Source organism: Stegodyphus dumicola, chromosome X1, assembly GCF_044657685.1.
Source record: "Stegodyphus dumicola isolate Sdum_Otavi_A_Nest chromosome X1, ASM4465768v1".
NCBI classification, from domain to species: Eukaryota; Metazoa; Arthropoda; class Arachnida; order Araneae; family Eresidae; genus Stegodyphus; species Stegodyphus dumicola.
In genome coordinates this window covers 101,068,418-101,090,601 of record NC_140780.1, presented here as the reverse complement: position 1 = coordinate 101,090,601, position 22,184 = coordinate 101,068,418, and the positions used below count along the sequence as shown (strand labels likewise).

The following is a 22,184-nucleotide window of genomic DNA, read 5'->3' as shown; positions in this document are numbered from 1 at the left end:
TACGACTCCTTTGATTTCCTGAATTACATAGGGGCCTTCAAATTTTGGAGCTAACTTTGCAGTAAAATTGTCTGGGGCACTTGATAAAGAAAATTTCCGCTTCAATACTTGATCCCCAACTTTAAAATCTGCTTCACGGCGTTTTCTATCATAATATACTTTTTGCCTATTTCTTGCCGTATCCGAGCTTTTAACCGCCTGGTCAATAAGTTTTTGCACATCTTTCTGTTTAAATTCTTGGTCTCTTTGTTTCACAAAGAATAATTTATCTAATGGCGTAATTAACTTTCGTCCTAAAAATAATTCTGCTGGGGTTTTTCCCGTAGTATCCTGATTTGCCGTTCTTAAAGCATAAGCTAACTCATTTATGTAGCCATCCCAGCGCTTGTGATGTGTGCTAACGTAGCTTCGAATTATTTTTACAATGTTTTTATTAACTCTTTCTGCTATGTTTGCCTGTGGTCTATACGGAACCATTTTGATATGGCGTATGCCAAGTCCAGTGCATATGTTTTCAAATATTTGACTAATGATTTGTTTACCGTTATCGCTAATGACTTTTATCGGTGCACCGTATTTTAAAATGTATCTGTGTAAGAATGCATCAGCGACTGTTTTGGCTGACGCGCGTTTAAGTGGAACAATTTCTGTCCATTTTGAAAAATGATCTACAATTACTGAAAGAAAACGATTTTTATTTAACTCACTCTGGGGAAAAGGACCAAGAAGATCTATGCCTAAAATTTCATTCGGAAATGTAGCGCGAATGCTATTTAAGTACCCTGCCGGGCTGTAATTAATATCGTTTATTAACTGACATTGATTGCAGGACCTGACATACGCAGTTACTATTTTGTATAATTGCGGGAAATATACCGCCTCGCGTACCCTTTTTAAAGTCTTTCTGACCCCTAAATGACCCGCTGTTTTCGCGTCGTGTAATTCCTTCAAAATGCTTAATCGAAGCGAGGCTGGGATGACTGGTTTGTACTCGAGATTTTCGTTTGTTGTTTTCGTATAAAATAATAAATTATCTATTATTTCATAGTTTTCTGCTCTATTTCTTATCGCATCGATATCTGTGTGCTCAAAGCTTTCGGAGTCTTTCAAATATGCATAGATACTTCCAAATTCAGGATCAGCTTTCAGTTCAGCGATAATTGTATCTCTAGAATCTAAAATTTTTGAAGTCAACACAGCGCATTTAAGTTCGTTGCCTTCATCGTCCAATTTTATACGAGAAAGTGCGTCAGCTACATTGTTTTCCTTACCCGGTTTATATTTGATTATTAGATTATATTCTTGGAGTTTTAAAGCCCATCTTATTAACCTGGGCGTTAGGTTTTTCCCCGAGTAAAGTCTACCAACAGCCGCATGATCCGAGAAGACTGTTACTGGCACTTTGCCGAAATAAACTCGAAATTTGTGTACGGCCATTAGTACGGCTAATGTTTCTCTCTCTGTAGCTGTATAATTCCTTTGTGTATGATTCAACGTTTTACTAAAAAATGCCAAAGGATGGCTATTTTGCATAAGAACCGCATCCACAGCATAGTCCGACGCATCTGCTGCAATTTCCAGGTTTTCGTCCCCCTCCGGGAATTTCAAAACAGGGGCATTAATAAGCAATTTTCGGCCATTTCAGTTCGAGAAGTGTTCGGGCGCCAATGTAAAGTTGCGCGCTTTCAACCTGCACGTAACTAACCTCACCGCGTTCTAAAATACTGCTGATACTGCAGCTAACTTCTGAATATTACGTTGAAAGATTAACAAACTGCCGAGGTAAGCACACAGGCCGAAACGCGTGGTTCTTCAATTTCTAACTAGCTACCTCCACGCTCGTGAAGTAAGAAAAGCACACTTTCGAACTCGTTTCCCTTCTATTTAACTCAGAATACTTCCGCTGATAATTTGAATCCTTGCGCGTTCTACTAAAATTTACATACTCTGGCATTGGCAATTCCAGGGGAAAGTAAGGCTTGACAGGAAAGATAGTTTAAATTTAAAATAAATGTTAGTTAAAATAAATATAAACCGTACAACCTCTCATGAATCTTCTGACTTCAGCCCAGCGGCTTTTCCATCTTTTTATTTAGCGAATGCTCATTCTTAATTAATTTATTTACTATTAACGATGACGTGGAGGTAATTGCATTTATTTGCAAAGGTACTCCGTAAACAAACGCTTTGGTCCTTGGTCCGGAGAAGAAAGAAGGAGTTTGCATAGTGGACTTCGAAAGAAAAGGTGTTAGCCACCGCGCGATTCACCCGAACAGTATTTTTCAGGATCAATCGACACCTTTCTCAACGTACAACGGCAAATTTCTGAAATAATGGGACACCGGAGAAGAGGTTCTTGAGCGTCTTCATCATAGATCATTCCACTCTTTACGACTACGGAAGAATTCGAAAGATAATGCAAGGTTTAAACCTCCTCACAAGGATTAGGATCAGGATACTCTGCTGTGTGTTACATGTAATAAATAAAGGATTTTTCTGTGCTTAATTTTCTTCTATGGGATCCTATCATCGTAAAATATTACGTTAAGGTATGTGTTTATTTGTTATGTAATACGAAGAAATTTATTCTAATGGTTTTTAAACAGATTTTTGAAATTTGATAAGTAATACTGGAATTAAAAATTTAAAAAAAATTACTTTTTGAGAGAGAAAATAAACAGAAGTTAATCCATTTAAGTGTTCTATTTATTTCGAAGATAAACCGATGGGTTGCTCGATGCCATTTTTAGTTTAAGCTCACTTTTTTCCGGATATATTTGTATCTACATATCACTATACAAAAATTTTCGTAATTATTGTTTAATTTAAATTAAATTGGAAAATAATAAATTTTAAATATATTTAAATTAAATTGTTTAATTTAATTTAAATATATTTAAAATGGCAACTAAATTTTCTACATAACAAATTGATGCCATGGTTTTCTGTGTAATACAGCTTATGAAATTCAAACTAAAAATAATATAATACAAATAGTTCAACTTCCTGTTGACAATGACTCATTGTTTAAACTACAGTTTATTAGCTGACTTAAAATTTCACAAATCTAAACGAAGCTACTTAGTGACAGCACTGAGTCAGATAGAAAACTCAACTAACTCACAAAATTTACCAAACGTGACCAATGCCAAGCGTTCACTTTCTCTTTGGACGAGCAGCTCTACAGACAAGCACTAGCATTAACGACGAGAATTCCACTAGCATTAACGACGAGTCCTTACTTCGATTTCCTACCGAAGAAAAATCTATACATATGCAAAAATTACCTCTATTTATTGCATCAGAAATTTATTATTTGAAACTACCTGCTATAGAATAAAGCCTTCAGTTAGAGGTCTTTATAAGAAGTTATTGTATAATGCATCATAAGGGAACCTCCCTCAGCTTGCTCGTTCCTCTAGATAATCTAAATTAGAAGATAAACCAATTTTTAATTAATTTACGAGCTAGTCATTAAGGTTTTGTAACTGCCCTTGAGACTGATATGGTCAGTCACAGTCAGAATTTGTCTTCAGACAGTATGAATATAATTGCTTAATTCTTTAGAGTGAGTTTCACTATGATTGATTAACTCTTTGCATAGAAATGCTCCGCAAAATGTAAAATATTTTCAAACTTCGGTAAGCCGAAATTAAAGGATGTTAAAGGAAAATGAAATCTAGTATTTGAAAATTATGGTTATCGAGAAAAGTTACCATTAATTTTGGATTCTTAATTTTGATATTCAATTCGACTTATGGCAAGTTTCTGCTTATGGAAGTTCGAGTAAGCGGAGTTCTACTGTACATATTTTTGAACGCAAGCGTTATTTAAGGAATTGTAGACTTTTGTAATAATTCATAGTGATATAAGCATATAACGATTGCTTCTTGTTCGTGAAACGTTATTTTATATTCTTAATTAAAAAAAAAAAATATTATCTTTGAAATCCTCAAAAAATTTGAGCCAAAAATTTATTTAAAACATATAAGAGAATAAAAGACACTAAAAATGTTTCGACAGGTAGAATAAAATGCATGCTATTTTCAGCATTAAAACATTGGGAAGCTGCAGTAAAGTTTTGTGAAAGTTTTGGAATTTTGTAAATTAGAAAAAGGAGTGTTTAATTTTACTTTTGGGGAAATGTGCTAGTAAATCTCACATAAGACATCTCGATATAACATAAGTTATAGGCATCATATTAACTTTAAAGTCAAAGCGAAGAATTAAACGATTTTTTGAAAATACTTCTGGAATCGTTTGAATTAAAAAAAACTAAGATTTCTCGATAATTTTTTGTACGCAGCGGAGTACTTTTTAGTGGGCGTTTATCATGTATTTACCTTCAGTGGGCGGGCATCAAGCCTTTATCAAACTTCCAATGAATTCCAGATGAGCTGTTCGAAATTTAGCGCAGCTCTCGTTGTCTAATAGGAATGAGATCATCCCAATAGTTGCTGCCGTAGCCGCCTGGCGTTCTTTTCCCTTATTTTTTGGACTGCGGAGAAGACGGCGCGTTCTTTCGCAGGCGAACACCTGTTGCTAAGCTCCGCTCCGATTCCAACGGAACTGATGATAATGGGGTTATTTCCTTTGCTTGTTACTTGCTATGCTGTCGCTTCTCAAGGTAAGATTATATGTCAAACCTTTATACTCTTTTTTAGTTTTAATTACATATTTCCCCCCTCTTGTTGAAGTTTATAAAGTAATTGAGCGCGCGAAAAGCAAATCCCCAAAAGAGTCAAACTTTAGGGAGTGCTCTTCATTTAGCTCTTCACGTTTACAATTTATAATTTTCTACAAATTATTTTAAAATTTATTTTCTTATTGTACATAATGGTCGATGTGTTCTAAGCCCACAAAGGAGAACTGAATTCTAACTTTTATTCAATAAATAAGAGAACTAAAGTTTCTGACACCGGATCTAGAAAATAATGTTATCTTGAAAGTTAAAAAAAGCATGTTTTTAAATATGCTTTGCCATCAACCTAGTGGAAAGAGTACAATGCAGAATTTTCACTTAATCAAATAGCATATATGATTACGAGGCTAAAGTATAATTTGCTATACTGCAAACAGAGATACTAAATGTATTATTAATTATAGATGGAAACAAAAACTAATTGATAAATTTTTTAGCTTTTCCTAAGATTATGTTCTAACCATGATTTACGTCTAAAGTGACTAAGGGAATTTTTTATAAAACATAATTTTATTTTCCTTATGTTTCTTAACAAAGAATAAAAAGCATTAGTTTCCATGATTGAATCTCTCAAAACTGCAGTGAAAAGCAGAATGCTTTCCTTTACTCATATGTTTTTTATTCTGCTACTTTTAATTTATCCAGAATTACAAGTGACACTTAAAATAGAGTAGACTCCCATGGCTTGTACTTTTCGTTCGTCAAATCAGAGGGAGCATACATTAAACTTTTAATATTTTTCAAGATTAGAATAATTTCTTGAATTTTTCAATTTTGCAAAAGATTAAGTAATTTCAAGGGCGTTTTAATGCTTCCGGTTTCAAAGCTTCTATAAAAAATATTAGAATGTAGATCAAAAGATGTAAATGATAAATCTAATTTCGCTGAAAAGGAGTAAGGGGAAAATTTTATGTGCAGTTCCACAAATTTCTGATTCTAAAATTGACATTACATACACTAAAGTAGCCTGTACTCTAAATTTGACAATATATCGGTTCACTTTATATACTTGAGGTTACACTTTCCTTTTTACAGATTCTTGTAGTTATCGAGTAGAAAAATCGATCATCTTCTTTTATCTTTAGAGTACAGCAAATTGTAGAGCTTCTATAATTCAGTAACTTTCTAATTAATTCTATCATAATCATGTCATATGCCATGCAATTTCAGTTATGTTTGTAACCTCTTTTATGTAACAACTTTTAATAGATAAAAACATTATAATTCCATTATTTTAATTATCTTCTTTCTATCAGTTTCATCAAATAATAGTCCGAAATAAATTCTAAGTTATGTTTATAGTTTTAAAACTATGTTGCTCTTAGTATTTTGGCCATATTTTAATGAAAAGAAGTGGAGATTTCTTTCGATTGTTTTCAATATTAAATATAAATGTTTTATATAGGAAACTTCTCTCTTGTTCTTTTACATCACTGCTTTAATAAACAGCACTTTAACAGGAAGATTTAAAACATAAATAACAGAACTTCTGAATTCTATACAAAAATGACGAGAGGCGAATATTTAGCATTTAGAAATAAATAATTATCAGGAAGTTCCGGTTTTACCATTTATGGATTACTAGTTTGTTTAAGAATTATGAAAGATAAGAATTTATTTAAGAGATAAAATTACTGCTTATAAAATTAATATTTTAGGCATCTTTATGGTCTTCATGAATTTCAGAGTATAAATAATATGTTTCTCTGTTTACAGTTTCATGTCATATCATACTAACTACATTTTTGTAACACAAATATTAGTCACAAGATTAGCACGAAAGATGTTATCATTATAGCCGAAATGGTGAAAAATTAAATTTTATTTTCGCTTGGAATTGAGAGCAGGGCCGGATGTAAACTTGATCAGCTCCTAAACTATTTGAAATATAGAGCTCTATATAAAGGAAATTCTATAATTTTGGGGGCCTCCCAAGAACGCAGTGGCCCTAAGTTATAGCTTGTGCAGCTTGTACGCAAATCCGGCACTGACTGAGAAAGAAAAAATATAAATAAGAAGGCCTTTGAAAATAAAACTTGGGTTTTACAGTATTGAACTAATGAGACTAATTTGAACAATATTGAACTAATGAGACTAATTTGAACAATATTGAACTAATGAGACTAATTTGAACGAATTCATATTACAAATTCATTATGAACGAATTTATATGAGTAACCATTAATATGAACGAATTACTGTTCATTCATAAATTAATTTAATTAGAATGCGCTTTACACAAACTTAACTAATTATATCGCCTTAGCTAAGAACTTAAAATGGAGGCGACATTATATAGCTAGTAGTAAAAAATTTAATTTATGATTTGCCTGACATTCGACATTGTATTTTATTCCCATCAGGTTTAATTTTATGATTATTCAAATGAAAGAAAATGCTACATACGAATCACATTAAAAGAAAGAATGAAAGAATGAGATAGTTTTCGTACAAGGAAAGTTATTTTCTGAATAAAATTTTTTATACATTTTTAGTCAGCATGAGGAAAATTTAAGCAAAAGAAATTTTCAATAAAACAATAAATTACTGAAAATAATTGCTCTTCGAAATTCCTTTGACGCTTGTGGATACTAAAATTAAAATAAAGAATATAAAATGTTAATTATTCTATATGATTTCTTTACTGTATTTTTTAATAAAACGTTCTAAACTGTGATTTCTAATATTTAATGAGGCATGTTTGATACGGTTAACATATGTAAAATCAATACATACACACACATATGAGCACAGAAATATAAAAGTTTCTCCTGGTATTAGATTTATGTGCGTAAAGATTACATGGGAAAATGTGATTTAACATGCGGAACTTTAGAAATTAAGAACTGTTAAATATTGCCAATCTATTTATTAGAATTGCCAATGCCAGCTAAGAATGTTTTAGCGAAATTCTATAATATAAATGAAAGCGGGGGAAGGTGAATGCCGATTAAAATCTCGAAAAGAGCAGCGCACAAAAGCCCTCTTCTGCTGTACAGTTATCATACAATTTTCATTCAGAAACATCTATTTTTTCTAAGTGGCAGCACCAAACATTCCTTCGTTTAGTGACTTAGTGAAATTCTCAGATTCTGAGAGATTTCATTTTCCATTTGATGTATATCAAATCGATACGAGTCTAACAGCTATGAAAATACGTTGATCTAAAAAAGTGTGACTGATTTTGAATAACCATGCACTTTGTTTTCTTTGCAAAATCATAAGTTACTATAAGACGGTAAGTGCGTTACTGAATGCAGCTTTTCATCATGCATTACGCCTAGCCTTGTCTAGTTGGTTATAGCAAAGCACGCAAGGTCTATCTGCCTAGAGGGAGGAATGTCTTCGTGGAGGACTTTGTAAAGGAAATTGGCTCGCACACATGTTACACATGGTTAAAGCACGAAACCGCCCATGCAACCTGCCCGTTCGTCTAGAATCGAATCTAGGTCGGAATCTACCAGTGTTCAGCGATTTTACCGCTCGGCCGCTGGTGAGCCTCCTCTTGCATTAGGAGCTGGGCTGAAGAAACCTTTTTTTGTCTTTTCACTATTTAATTTTCCTTTAGCTACAATTTATATAATGCTTCCTTTATTTGAGAAGAATTATTCAAGAATATCTACTTTTTTACTGTTTCTGTTTAGAAAAATTCCGATTCAGAAGACTATTAAATTTAAAAATAATTTATTCAATGAAATATTTAAGTTCTGGAGTGAAACAATTTGTTAGAGAGGTAGCGAGACGTCTAAGCGAAGAATAACATAAAAACTTTTTGTGCAATATAGCCCTCAGTTGTTTACCTGTATTTCGCCTAAGAAATTATTCACCTACTAAAAATAAAGAGACTTTACTTATCTATTTAGTGTATTACGCAGAAAGCTTATTTGAGATTTGTTCTGAGCGGAAGATCGCTGAACACAACACTTTGGCTCACTTAAAATGAGAAATATCTGATTTCTGTTCTCTAAAATTTTGCGAAAATGGATGTTTCCAGCTTAACCGAAAAATCTTTCTCAAAACAAGCAGAAGTTGAACTAAATCACGCGAAACTGCCACAAGTTTCACACCGTGAAGTTAAACCGTTTCTACTGCTGTACAGTAAATCAAATAAGTACACATGGCTCAAGATAATAACTTTTCTTTATGAAAGTAATTTTTGCTCTAAAATTTTCGTATTATGCTATCATTTATAATTTGTTTTTGGATTAATTAGATGATGGCAAAGCACGGGAGGACTGTATGTCTAAGAGAAGAGGTGACTTGATGAAAGACTTTCTAAGGGAAACGTTCCACACGGGAAAAACCATAAAACTTCCGTTACAACTTGCATGTTCCCCGAGATTTGAATCCGGGCTCTATAACGAATTTAATATATGACTGTTGGTTACTGTTCGACCGCTAATGGGCTATATAACCTATTACTAAACCAATATGATTCAAGATTAGAAATTTAAAATGCATTAGTAAATTTTGATTCTATAAAAAGGGCGTAAAATTTATGAAATCTCTCATATATCAGACAAATGCTACTAATAATTGTAGCTACTATCACCAAACCTAGTTCAGTGTGATACGGTTCATATCTATTGCCTACCATTCATTAACCTCCTACTGGTGAAAACTCTTAAGCTAGCATTGGATTCCACTGAAAGAGCGGCTGTTAGTTCCAGTCTGCTTGAAGTTTTAAGCAGAAAGTATTAGTTTAACTAGCATTCCTAATCATTAACTCGATATATAATTTCATTAACATAATTGGTGAAAAATCTTTGTACTTCAGTCAAGATCTCTTGCAGAAATGTTTTTCTTGTTGAAAATGTGTATGAAAATTGAGTGGAGAAATAATGTTTGAATCGAGACAAAATTGTCAGCATGAATAAAATAAAATATCACTAATTAATATCTTCACTATAATTGCATATCCTAATGAGTATACACCTTCACAAACTCCCATGTTGCCATGTTTTCAAAACAGTAAAGTTTATTGCAAGAAAATTATTAGCATGTACTTTCCGTGCTAACAGTTACTATCGTGCTTTTATTTATCTTTGCGAAAGTGCGCCCAACAACGGCTGAAGGGTAAATTTCCTGAACGCATTTCTGTCCTGGGGTCGAATTCTGGAGAACGGGCTGGCTACATGAGCGATTCCATCGTATTCTTTTCCACGTGTGTAACGTGTATACAAATCAGTTCTGGTAGGAAGTCCTTCACGAAGGGTGTGTATGTGATTATGGCAAAGCTTCGAGAGCTATCTGCCTAAAGGGAGGGATGCCTTCGTGGAGGACTGGCTAAGGGGAACTGGCTCGTACACATGCTCGTTACACATGGGGAAAACCACGAAAACGCCCATGCAGCCAGCCCTTTCGCGGGATTCGAACCTCGGACCGAACTATCAGTGTTCAGCGACTTTACCGCTCGGCCGCTGGTGGGCCCTCCACGAAGGAATCCCTTCTCTTAGGCTGATAGCCCTCGAGTGTTTTGTCGAACCAAACTGCTTAAAGTGCAATAATTAATGCACGTGTGTACGTACCCAGAAAAATTTGCTCTCTTTTGAGTCTAAAATGAAGAGTGTTTTCTTAATCAATATCAACCCCACCAATGGCCAAGCGGTAAAGTCGCTGAACACTGGTAGTTCGACCGGGGCCAGAATCTCGGCGAGTGGACTGACTGTACCGACATTTTCGGGGTTTTCCCCTATGTAACGTGGCTACGAACCAATTTGTCTTAGAAAGTTCTCCACTAGGGCATCTCTCCCCATAAGCAGATAGACCTCGAGTTGCTTTGCCATAATCAACATCATCTGAATTTTTTTTTAAATAGGATTGCAAGCGTACCACGTGAGTGAAATTTAAATTGTGAACTTCTGTGTATCTTATTTTAGGCAATCAAATGCTACTATTTTTGGAACACGACTTCAGTAAGATTTTTTCTAGAAGCTAATGTACCACTCGAAAAACTTAGACATAGCATAATATTATACTTAAATAAATGTGAGTCAAAAATACTCTGGCTTGTTTCATTAGAAACTGCATCCAGCTTAAAAGAAAAGCTAGACCAACTTTCCTTTGAAACTGCTGTCAGCAGTTTTTTTGCGCATCTTTTTTTGTGCATAATTATTGCATAATTAATTTGTGCATAATTAATTCGGGTTTTTCTTTTGTGTGCCGTATATTAGAATGTCGTCTTTATTTTTAGTACAGGATCATTTAAAATCTAAGTGCACATTATCCACGCGTATTTGTTTTCTATCAATAAATTGTCAACGGAAGTACAAGTAGGAGGTCTTTTGATACATTGAATAAGGGATTTTGTTACTAAGATTCCATTCGATGGGTTAACAATACCATAGGATATTCCGGACACCTGTTTTTTCCCAGTAACAAAATCGCCTTTTTTTTAAAGTATTGTACTACATTTAAAAAGGCTGAATTCTCTTTTGAAGACTCCCTTTAAAGGCTAAAGGTGAGATGAGGAACAGTTTGACCTCTGTATTTCATATTATAAGAACACATTATATACCAGTAAAAAGCTTATTAATTAATCTAACACTTTAATTACAAGAGGAAGAATTAGAAATAAAAAAGTCATAAAAGTATAACATATATAAGGTTTATTTTGCTGAGTATTGAACAAGGTGTATAATTTTGACACAAGGAACAGTAGAAAAAAAATCTTAAAAACATTTACACCATTAAAATAACAAAAGGGGGAAGACTCCCCTCTTCAGATTAAAGTATCATGCAGGGTTTTAATCTAAGGAGAAAAAAATTCTTTCGTTTTGAATAGGCTAACGTAAAAGGCTTTGGCAAGCCACATAATAATCTTCTCAATCATTCGTTTACAGATTTCTATCTTTTTTAATTGGCAAAAAAAAAAAAAAAAAAAAAAAAAAAAATATATATCTTTTTTGAAGGAAGCAAAAAATACTAGACCGAAGACTATCTTTTCTGCTCCTTTGGCAAATTCCGAAATATTTTTTTTTTGGATAAAGCTTGAGATAAAAAAAAGGGCAAGAAAAGTAAAACCAAGTTCGCTCTTTAAATGACGTAAATCTTCTCGTATTTACCCTTTTCGGAGAATTTGGCGGCGTACACGTGTGCCACCTGCTTTTTTTGGAGTTCATATCATAACAGTGTCATTTTATACATACGTTTCTCTTTAACTCTTCTGTTCTAATAAAGCAACGTTCTCTGGTACAGCGCGCTAGCCGGAAATGATTACAGAAGTTCCGAGAAATCGGAATCTCAAACGCCCAACTTCTGCCCAACGTTTATTTTAATGCATTATTAAGCGATAATACGTCATACATTTGAGTAAAAAAGTATCACATATAATGACAGTAACCTTATTCTTTTGAGGTAGGTTTCGCAAGTCGTCTTCTTTAACATGCTTTTAATTACTGCTATAGTCAGAGAGGCGTAAAACCGGACTTTCACGTAAACACATACGTCTATGCTAAATGATCAGGTCTCATATTCTGAAGGATGTATTGCTCACTAAATATTTCAGGAAAGGGAAACAATTGTAAATACTATACTTAAGTTTTGAAAATGATGTTTTATTTACAGCATGTTTCAGCAATAAGCTGATACCTCTAATATATATATATATATATATATATAATATATATATATATATATATATATATATATATATATAATAATAATTCAGATACAAGTATTTAGAGCGGATTTTTATACTCATCGCATTTGTTGCAGTTTCGCTTTTTAAATTTCTGTCAGTGAGAATTCTTCTTTGCATTCATTTAATCTGAGTAGACATACTCCTAATGTAATTATTAGGCATATTTTGGACCACAATACACAGTATTCCTAAATTTTTTAAGGAGCCTTAATAATTTATTCTGCTTTGGTAACGCTCTATCATAAAAACGAGTTTTGTGAAGCTCATTTTTTTCCTTGAAGTATTTTAGGCAAACATAATTAATACAGTATTTTTATTTTAACAACATACTTTAAACTGATTTTAGAAATTAGACTCTTATATTAGTTTCAATGAACAATTTTACATTTTTACCACATTCTCTTAACTTTTATAAAATAATTGTATAAGAATAAAGATGACATATCTCCTAAACTGAAACAGCTGCTGTCATTAATAATACGCTTTCAAATGCGCAAACGGAAATTAATTTTCATCTGAATTATAAAAAAAATCTTGTTTGATGATTAAACAATACTTTTCATTATTGATATATATTTCAAAATTATATTTATATTTTATAGCAGAGGCAGTAGGATAGGAACGTAGCAAGGATATGGCTTTAAATAAGTAAAGAGGTCCTAAATTTAATTTTTCTGACATTAACTTCTACGACAGAAAGTCCCGTTCACTACAAACGGACATAAATTCTACGTATAGTTTTGAAAAGTCTGTCTACTTGGTTTATGTCAAAGCATGTAAGGACTACGTAGTAAGTTGCCTTAGGGTATGGATGCCTTCGTGGAGGATTTTGTAAGGGAAGCTGGTTAGTTTAGACGTTACATATGAGGAAAACCTCGAAAGCTTCCATGCAACTAGCCCGTTCGCTGGAATCGAACCCAGGTCGGAACTAAGAGTGTTCAACGACTTTACCGCTCGGCCGCTGGTAGGCCCTTGACTTGAAAGGACATTGGCGATTTGTTTAAATCAGCCGAAGAATAAAAAAAACTAGCAGGAAGAGCCTGATATAATGGTTTTCATCCAATGACAAATACAAGCTTCATTTTTCTCAAAATCGAGACTTTTTGTTGAATACAATTTCTGTAAACTGTGATATCAAACTGTACAGTTATAATAAAGTACAGGCGTATCAAAGGCAGAAATGTACAACACCGATATAAATGAGTAAAAGACTTACAGATAATAAAAGTATTTAAATAGTATTTAGGGTTACGTGAAAATATTTTTATTGATTTTTAAGGGATGTTTTGAGAAAAATTATTGAATACTATCAGCCAAACATTTCAGTAATATAAAAACAGATCTATGAAATGTTAGCTTAATGTAGACATTTAATTACGTCTTATTATCAGTTTGAGACTTCAACTAAACTTTGTATAGGTATCACAACATTTTTGGTAGAATTCGTCTGTATTCACAGTAGCGATAACTAAAAGAGCAACTTTTAAACGGTTTGACTTTGCATTCTGGTGTCTTATAAAAAAATCTGCATATGTGTCACAAGGATCTTATAAGGGTCGAAAAATAATAAAATCTACGGACATAAAGTTTACATAAAAGTAAATAAAAATTAAATCAATATCGCTCTAATTAGAAGCGTAAAACAAGATGAAATAATCACACTCGGCTATCCTAAAACTCCCAGATTGCACAAACAATTTAAAGAAAGCACTTAACATATTTTAAACAAATATATTTAATACTGGTATAAAAAAAGATTCACAAAAAGATATCTTCAAAAATCCAGTGAATAAGATGTATGTAAATTGATTATTATCTTCGGGTTCGATTCCCGATAGTTCAACGGGCTGGATAAAGTAGCTTATTTTAGGTAGAAAAACTTTCTTTAAGCAAAAAGACGTAACTCAGAAAGAGTGAGCTACAATACATCAAACTAAAATTAGTAAAAATGTGTTGTGAGGACCCTAATCCGTGCTTATTCAATGAAAACTCTCTAGCGAATTCTTGGACCGAAAACAAACGAGTGTGTACGAAGGTCACTCTGGAACTTTTAAGATACGCGCAGACGATAAGTGGCAGAAAAATATTAACGGTTAGATTTTGAAAATATGAACTATTTTAGCCAAGCGGATGAATTTTCATTTCCAATTGCAAATAGTCTAGCGTAGAATAAATTTTAGGCAGAAGTAGAAATGGATTTGACGCGAGAACATTATCACGCAATGACTTTAAAGTGGGATTAAATCAAGAAGTGTGCATTCAGTGTCTACAATTAGCATTTAGGAAATAAGGCTGCATCTCGTGCTGCTGCATGCAGATGGTTTACAGAATTTCACAGAGGTCGTAACTCTCTACATGATGAAAAACTCACATTAAGGCCTTTGTCAGCAACAATCCCGGATAACGTGTCTACCATACGGAAAATGTGAAATGTTAATCAATAATAATCGCTGCACCTACCAAATGATCCAGAAGGAACTTAACACTGTATCCACCGCCATACATAAATTTATTCATGAAATATTGCATAAGAAAAAACTGGTTTGTTGAGGGTTTCCCATCGTTTAACTTTGCACCGAAAAGAGGAGCGTGTCAGAATCAGTTAAGAAACCCTTAGATTACGTAAGATAATAGATTAAAGATAATGGTCACCGCATGACTTCTAAAATCATAACTGGTGATGAAACGTATATACCTTTTCTGATGTTCCAGCATGGCAAGAAGGGTCTCTGAAGATGATCCTAGGCGCCCACAATGGTGAAAAGACAACGTGCCAAAAGTGAAAAAAGTAATGTATGCCGTTTTCTTCAGAAGTACAGGACTGGACAAAGCTGGAAGAACAGAAGACAGTCACAGCTAACTGGTACATCACTAAATGTCTTCCAGAAATTCTCCAAGAAGTGAATGTTAGAGGACTCATATTCTACCATGACAATGCATCTTCTCATTCAGCAGGATGGACAGTTGAAGTTCATGAGCAAAAACACATCAAAGTAATAGAACATCCACCCTGTTTACCCGATCTAGCTATGTGTGACTTTTGCTATATTGCAATCTACAGAAGAACTTATGTCGTTTTCATTCCAAAGATGAGACTGATGAAGCTATAAATGCAGTTTTTTCATCGATTCCAAGATTTTCCCCTTTAGTGGAGACGTAAAGTTCATGCGCATTTTTTGTGCTCGAAGTCCCGCTAGTGTAAACATGTCTTCATTGGTTTCAAGTAAAGACCACTTCCCGACTGTCCAGTTTTACCCAAAATCTAATCCGCTTTTTATCTGAATACATAAAGTTTAAATACGGTGTAGAGACATTAGGTATTTTTTGGAAGTAGGAAAGATGAAATTTAGCAAACGCCTTCGTCCGGAATCTAACCACGGACTTCTGGAATATCGGCCCAGCGTGCAGAACCGCTACACCACGAAGGCGAGAGAAATACCTTATATCAGAAAATGGAAATTTTTGTTTCATATAAGAGTTATCGTAGATATAAATTCATTACACACATTTACACTGATATCATTCTGAAAATAGTTAAAATGCGTTGTGGGGACCCTAATTCATGCTTAATCACTGGGAACTCAGTACTAAAATTTTGGACCGAAAATATTATCTCCCTTACCTATGTGTATAGTTTGGCGGGAGGTAAAAATGAAATGTAGCTTGTAATGTGTTTCCGAAATAAAATTAACCAAGAGGATTATTTACAACATTTTTACTATTGAAGAACGGGAGGGCCTTTTTTATGGGAAATGGCTTGTTTTCATGGTATTGATGGGAAGAATCACGAAAGCTAGCATACAGTCAGTCCGTCAACCGTGATTTGAACCTACAACGACCTAGGTATGGTAAGTGATTTCAACATTCGACTGCCGGTGTGTCTGCAATTTAAATAACTTCTGTAATTCAACCAAATTCGCTAACTGTAATTTGTATAAACCAGACTAATATAGTGAAAATTTTTTTATTGCACTTCATTTCTTCCATTCATTCAGACTGCAATCACCATATTTATTATCGGGTAAAATGTATACACTTTGTATTGCACGAAAATGACGAAAATAAGAGACATCTTTCTACATTAAAAGGATTTCTAGCACTTTTTGTATTCTGATCTAATTTTTCAAAGATCAAATTTTTGTCAGTTCTATTTAACATTTCAAGTTGAAATGTTAAATAGAACTAACACCCTCTCTTCGTTTCTTGTTTCATTATCTTATATTTTTGTCAAGTCTATCGATCAGCTTGGGTACATTCTAAATTTTAATTTAAATTTAAAATCTGCATTTTGAATATTTTTAAAGTCACCAAATGGCTATTATATTGCCAAATATCGTTATTGGTTTTAGTACCTAGCTATAGAACATTACTAACTAATTTTGTTTTTACTGTTATGTATTTCTAGATGAGTAAATTCATATAGTTTTTTTTCAGAAAATTTGAAGTTCAGGATTAAAAGACCTTCCTTGCAAATAATTTAGAGACATAGAGTCTAATCTTTGTTAAATATTGCTCTTAGCTATTACTCTTAAATTAGAACTTTCAAATAACAAAGTGGATGAGGCAAATAAAAATTGCAGATGACACGAGTTCCTGGCTTAGTTCCTGGCGAAAGACTGAATGCGTGAGGTTTTCGTGCTTAACTCTTTAACTGTCGAGTTATTTTGATGATTTGGGTACACAAATTGTCAAATTTTTTTATTGGAAAAATCAAATGTTTAGTACAAAATAAAATATACTTAAGTAGTTAAAAATTGATATTTTGAAGTACATGGGTAAAATTTTTAAAGTTTTGTAGCCACTGCGTATTTGCTTGAGGCGGCTGCTACTCAATATGGCAGTTGTAAAGTTCGCTTTTAGCGGAGCATTATTTTCTAAAAATGAAACAAATTATTTTCTAAAAAACAAATAAATGAAAAAAAAATAAAAGTGAATACCTATTCGAAGTTCAGTAATTCAGTTTTGTGTGGTACAACTGGAAACACTTTTCCAAGCACAAACCAACTCCACATTCACTACCCCAGAATCGTGTTTCCTTCCTTATCTTTTTCCCATTTTTATCCTTTTTCGAACAACACACTTTGCACTGTCTTGTAGGCTCATGTTTCACAGGAGTAGGAGGAATATAGAAAATAAAATGTCGTTCAGTAAGACGGGCAAGGTTATCTATTGTAGGTGGTCTGCCAACATTCTTTTGTCCAGAAGCTGCATCATCATATTTATGTAAAAGCTCTTCTACAACTTGGCTTCGAAATTCTAAAAATGTAATACGTTTCTCAACTACATTTTTATAGAGTAAATACTTCCAAAGTATCTTGTCTAGTAAATGTAAAAATATCTTTTTATAATATTTTCCTGACGTTTTCGGATTGTTGGATGAAAGGATATTTCCTAATCACAGCGATCTACACCACCCATATTTAGACTGTAGTCAGAAACAATCTTCGGCTTGAGTATATCTTCATTTTTTTATTTTTGAGGCTGACCATGGAAGTATCATGAATACTGCTCATCAGACACACATCCTTCATCTTCGGTTGAAGAATCTAAATCATCTATATAACGTTTCAAAGAACTGGACGCCATTTTACAACAAAAAGATCCCGTGCACTTTGAACCAAAGAATTTATAACCTCTAACCTTTGAAATCTTCAGTAAAGTGCTGTTATCTATTGAATTGAGCGCACATTAACTTTTTCCGAGATACAGTCGAGTTTGACAAAGAAATGAAGCCGAAATAAACGTCTCCCGATATATATTCGGGTATAACAATACGATGCACTCAAAATAATTACCCCGAGTAATACTCGGGCGGGACATTTTCGAACACCAATGCTGTGCCCGAGATTATCTCGGGCATGACAGTTAAAAGGTTAACGGGAATACGACCAAGGTTTAGAAAATGTTCAAAGATGTTGTTTCTCCGAAGTCAGACAGATCATTCATGCTTTTCCATAACAAAGTAACCAGGCAAATGTTAAATTTATAACTCTCTTCTTTTGCTTAACAGCAAAGAAATTTCATTGGAAAACAACTGGCTGTAATATGCAGTGCGCAATTTTTAATACATTTCATATATTCAGTAACAATTATTATACTTCGCCAAAATTTAAATTTTCTTTAAGAAGTATTAGGAAAAGAAAGTAACTTTTTAATTTTAACCTCTGTTATTACAGATGCAGAAAGAGGAAAGCAAGAATCTGCCCGTTACACATTAGAATCTATGGGCCGATGTGTAAATGTGCACATATACTATATGCATAATGTATAAAATGTGCATATATATGCATATATGTATAAAATGGGCATATATATGCATATATGTATAAAATGTGCATATATATGCATATATGTATAATATGTGCATATATATATAAAGAATTCTTTGTATTATTTCTACAAAAAATAGGAAACGTAAATTAATTAAAAGTTACAAAACCATGGTAGAATGCTTAATTTTCTTGTGAAACTGGGATCATTCGAAGCAATTACTATATGAGCTTAGAAAAACCCATTTTCTTTATCTCTCCATTATTTCCTGGCGTCTCTACTAAAAAATAAGTCAATGATAGTTTTTTTTTTCCCACATCATGAAAAGAAATAAAATGCGCCGATTGTTTACTCTGGAACCCATACTGACTGGAAGATTACTTATAGAAGATATTTAAAAAATGCACTTTGGTTCGTTTTATAGACATTACTCAATCTTCGCCTTTTAGACTTATTAGACGATAATATCAGTAAAGCAGTTAAATGTTGAGAATTAAAGTTTTCAAATGTATTCAGACCAGACATCCCTTTCACTTAACTGAAATTTTAAAAAGAAACTACCAGTTTCTTGCATTATCCAACACTTTTATTTCCGACTTATGAAAGATATTATTTTTGCTTTGAAATCATGTTCCTATTTTTCGTTGTACGGAATAGTTTACTACAAATGTTTCAATAAAGAAGCATTAAAGTTATATCTTCTTTAGGATGGAATATTCTTAAAGACTCACACGTTTGGTGAATACGTGATAATTTATTTACGAGTTTTCTCCAATATACCATGTGTTTATTGAATAGCACAGCGCGAGATTTGAACTAAAAATATATTTATATGAATTAAGCAATAATAATTTTATCGCAATAGTACAGTTTAATATATGTTTTGCAAACATTCCTCAGAAAATCAGTTAAATATCATAGACCTTGATGGATATTTAATCTCTAACTTTCTAAAATTTGTTTTAATTTTTTTGCTTACAGTTCAAAAATAATATCATAGATCTTGATGGACATTTAATCTCTAACTTTCTAAAATTTGTTTTAATGTTTTTGCTTACAGTTCAACAATAGTTAAAGGTTTCCTAACTTTCCCGTTTTAATCACTTTGAATTTTAGAGGAAAGTTTGTTTAGTGTTTTAAGAACTCGAAGTTATATAGATGTTTTAGACCAGAAGGGAAAGAAAGTTATTTATATATTCGTTAATAATTTTTTTTTTGTAAGCAACTGCTTTTACTGCCACACACAACTACAACATTTTAAATAAGTTCAACAATATTATTATTTTAAATAAGTTCAATAATAGTTCAACAATAGTTAAAGGTTTCCTAACTTTCCCGTTTTAATCACTTTAAATTTTAGAGGAAAGTTTGTTTAGTGTTTTAAGAACTCGAAGTTATATAGATGTTTTAGACCAGAAGGGAAAGAAAGTTATTTATATATTCGTTAATAATTTTTTTTTTGTAAGCAACTGCTTTTACTGCCACACACAACTACAACATTTTAGCTAATTGAAAAACCAGTTTTATGCTTTTGCACTGTTGAAAAAACTCGATACTCATTTTATAGAGACTTACATTTTGAATGAGGAAGCCTGAGAAAGAAATAAGATCTTCACTGGAACCGAATATAGATCTTGAAAGATCCATGTTCGTCACTAGTGAAAATTTTATTTATAGATGTTAGCTGGATGTGTTGATCACTACTTCATAAGACACCGCACTAGGGGAATGCCATCAATCGTTGCATCCTCACTTAAAGAGCAACTAAGGAGAATAGACGAGACTAATTCTGCAAAATCCAGGTAGTGAGGAGTTATTATTCATCACACTTTAGTGCGAGTACGAAAGTAGGTTTTGTTTAGTTTTTGGAGCGAGAAACGTAAAAAATCATCTTTGCCTTCCCCGGGATTTGAGCTGTGAATCTTCCAATTATAGTTAGATGTAAATAAACACAATACAAGATCAGGCACAAGAAGAATGCATCATTCATTGCCAGTTGAAGAGGAATTTGAGGTTAGATATAAGTTCGAAATTAACTGAAGAAGTTGCCGAAATCGTAACAGCTATCTTGTGACTTAAACTGAACTGGGTTAATACAAAGAGTAAGAGCAAAGCACTTATTAGGAAAACATTTTCCGACATCATCACACATATAAGGAAATATTTTAACTAAGGGGATTCCATTTTTCTTTCTAATTTATTTTTTTGTGAAGCAAAGCAAAACTGTCTATCCTTGGTTTCCAAAATATACAGCATATATATAATGCAAAATGTAGGCAGTAAAGCAAAAACAGGAAGTTCATTGTGAAAATGAAACACATTAGTTTGAGTGCGAGAGAACATACACTTTAAATTCTGGTAAAAGATAGGTTTTCTTCTTTGTATAAGCACAGATGTGAATAAAAATTGCATTTATTGTCTACCATCTTCCGATTCATTGTAGAAGAATAATTTTAGATCTAAAATGAATCTGGATTTTGGAAAAAAAATAAAATAAAAAATAAAAAAGGGGAATAAACTTTAATTTTCTTAGGATAAATTTTAATCCGATACTTTGATTTTTATTTGATTTCAGTGAAGAAATTGTAAAGAACTATTTTCTTCCTTAGAGAATCAACAAGAGTCAATGAGCTTCTCCCGCCTTCTTAGCAGGTCTTCGTGGGGTAATGGCTAGCACACTCGGCACGTATTCGAGAGGTCCGAGATTCGAGTCCCTGCCAGGGCATTGCTTATTTTAAACTTTCCTTCTTCAGAAGTAGCCTAATAGCTGTACAAGCTTAAGGACAGAACAGGGATATGTAAGGGATGAACAGGGATACGTAAGGGAGGAATTTTCGGTAAAAATTTCATTCATATATATAGCATACCAAACCAAGAGCTTACTGCTTTTAAAAAAACTGAAGTATTTCTGTAGAATTTTATCCTGAGGAAAAATAATCCGTCTGTTAATTCTTTCATGATTTAGGCATTCTACGAGTCTTAAAGAGCAGTCTTTTTATTCAGAATTACCGACAGAAGCATTAGCTTCCTTTTCTCCCTCTGTTTTATGATGTAAACCATGTCGGTATTTTGGAAAGCACTTTCCTTAATAATAGTCTCTGCATTGCGTTATGGCTTCTTTGACTTGGAAATGCTACTGTAGGATGATTTACTCTGAAAAGGGTTTTTATACTGCAGCAAAACTATGTTTTATGAAAATTCCAACCGTAAAAGAAGTCGCATCTTATTGGTAAGGTTTTATGCTGCATGATGCATGATTTTCTATGCTTTCAAAATCGTAACTTTCAGAACAAGTAATTAAAAAAAACTGTAATTGATTTTAGGCTTTCAATGAAAAATAAATTCCTCAAAATGCGACATTTCACTTTCTTTCGATTTAAGTTCTTTCCTAAGCCAATTGCTTCTACAATAATATCGTAATTCTGCTGTTTTACGCTAAATTAAAATTTTAAAAGAATTAATTTCATTTAGGCAAGGCATGTTTCCTTTATAAAGAATGTTATCATTTTACTATGCTTCTACTTTAACTTGAATCATTTTACTCATGATTTTCTCTAGTAGTAGTAACTT

The 22,184-nt window shown here is 33.0% G+C and overlaps 1 protein-coding gene across 1 annotated transcript in view; it reads left to right on the top strand.

Moving 5' to 3' along the window:
* The first annotated feature begins 4,468 nt into the window (after nucleotides 1-4,468).
* Nucleotides 4,469-22,184, top strand: part of LOC118186226 (uncharacterized) — a 167,855-nt gene continuing 150,139 nt past the window's right edge. Inside the window, exon 1 of the mRNA XM_035356303.2 lies at nucleotides 4,469-4,627. Within this exon, the coding sequence (XP_035212194.1) occupies nucleotides 4,573-4,627 (55 nt within the window). The 5' untranslated portion in view covers nucleotides 4,469-4,572. The remainder of the gene's footprint in view (nucleotides 4,628-22,184) is intronic.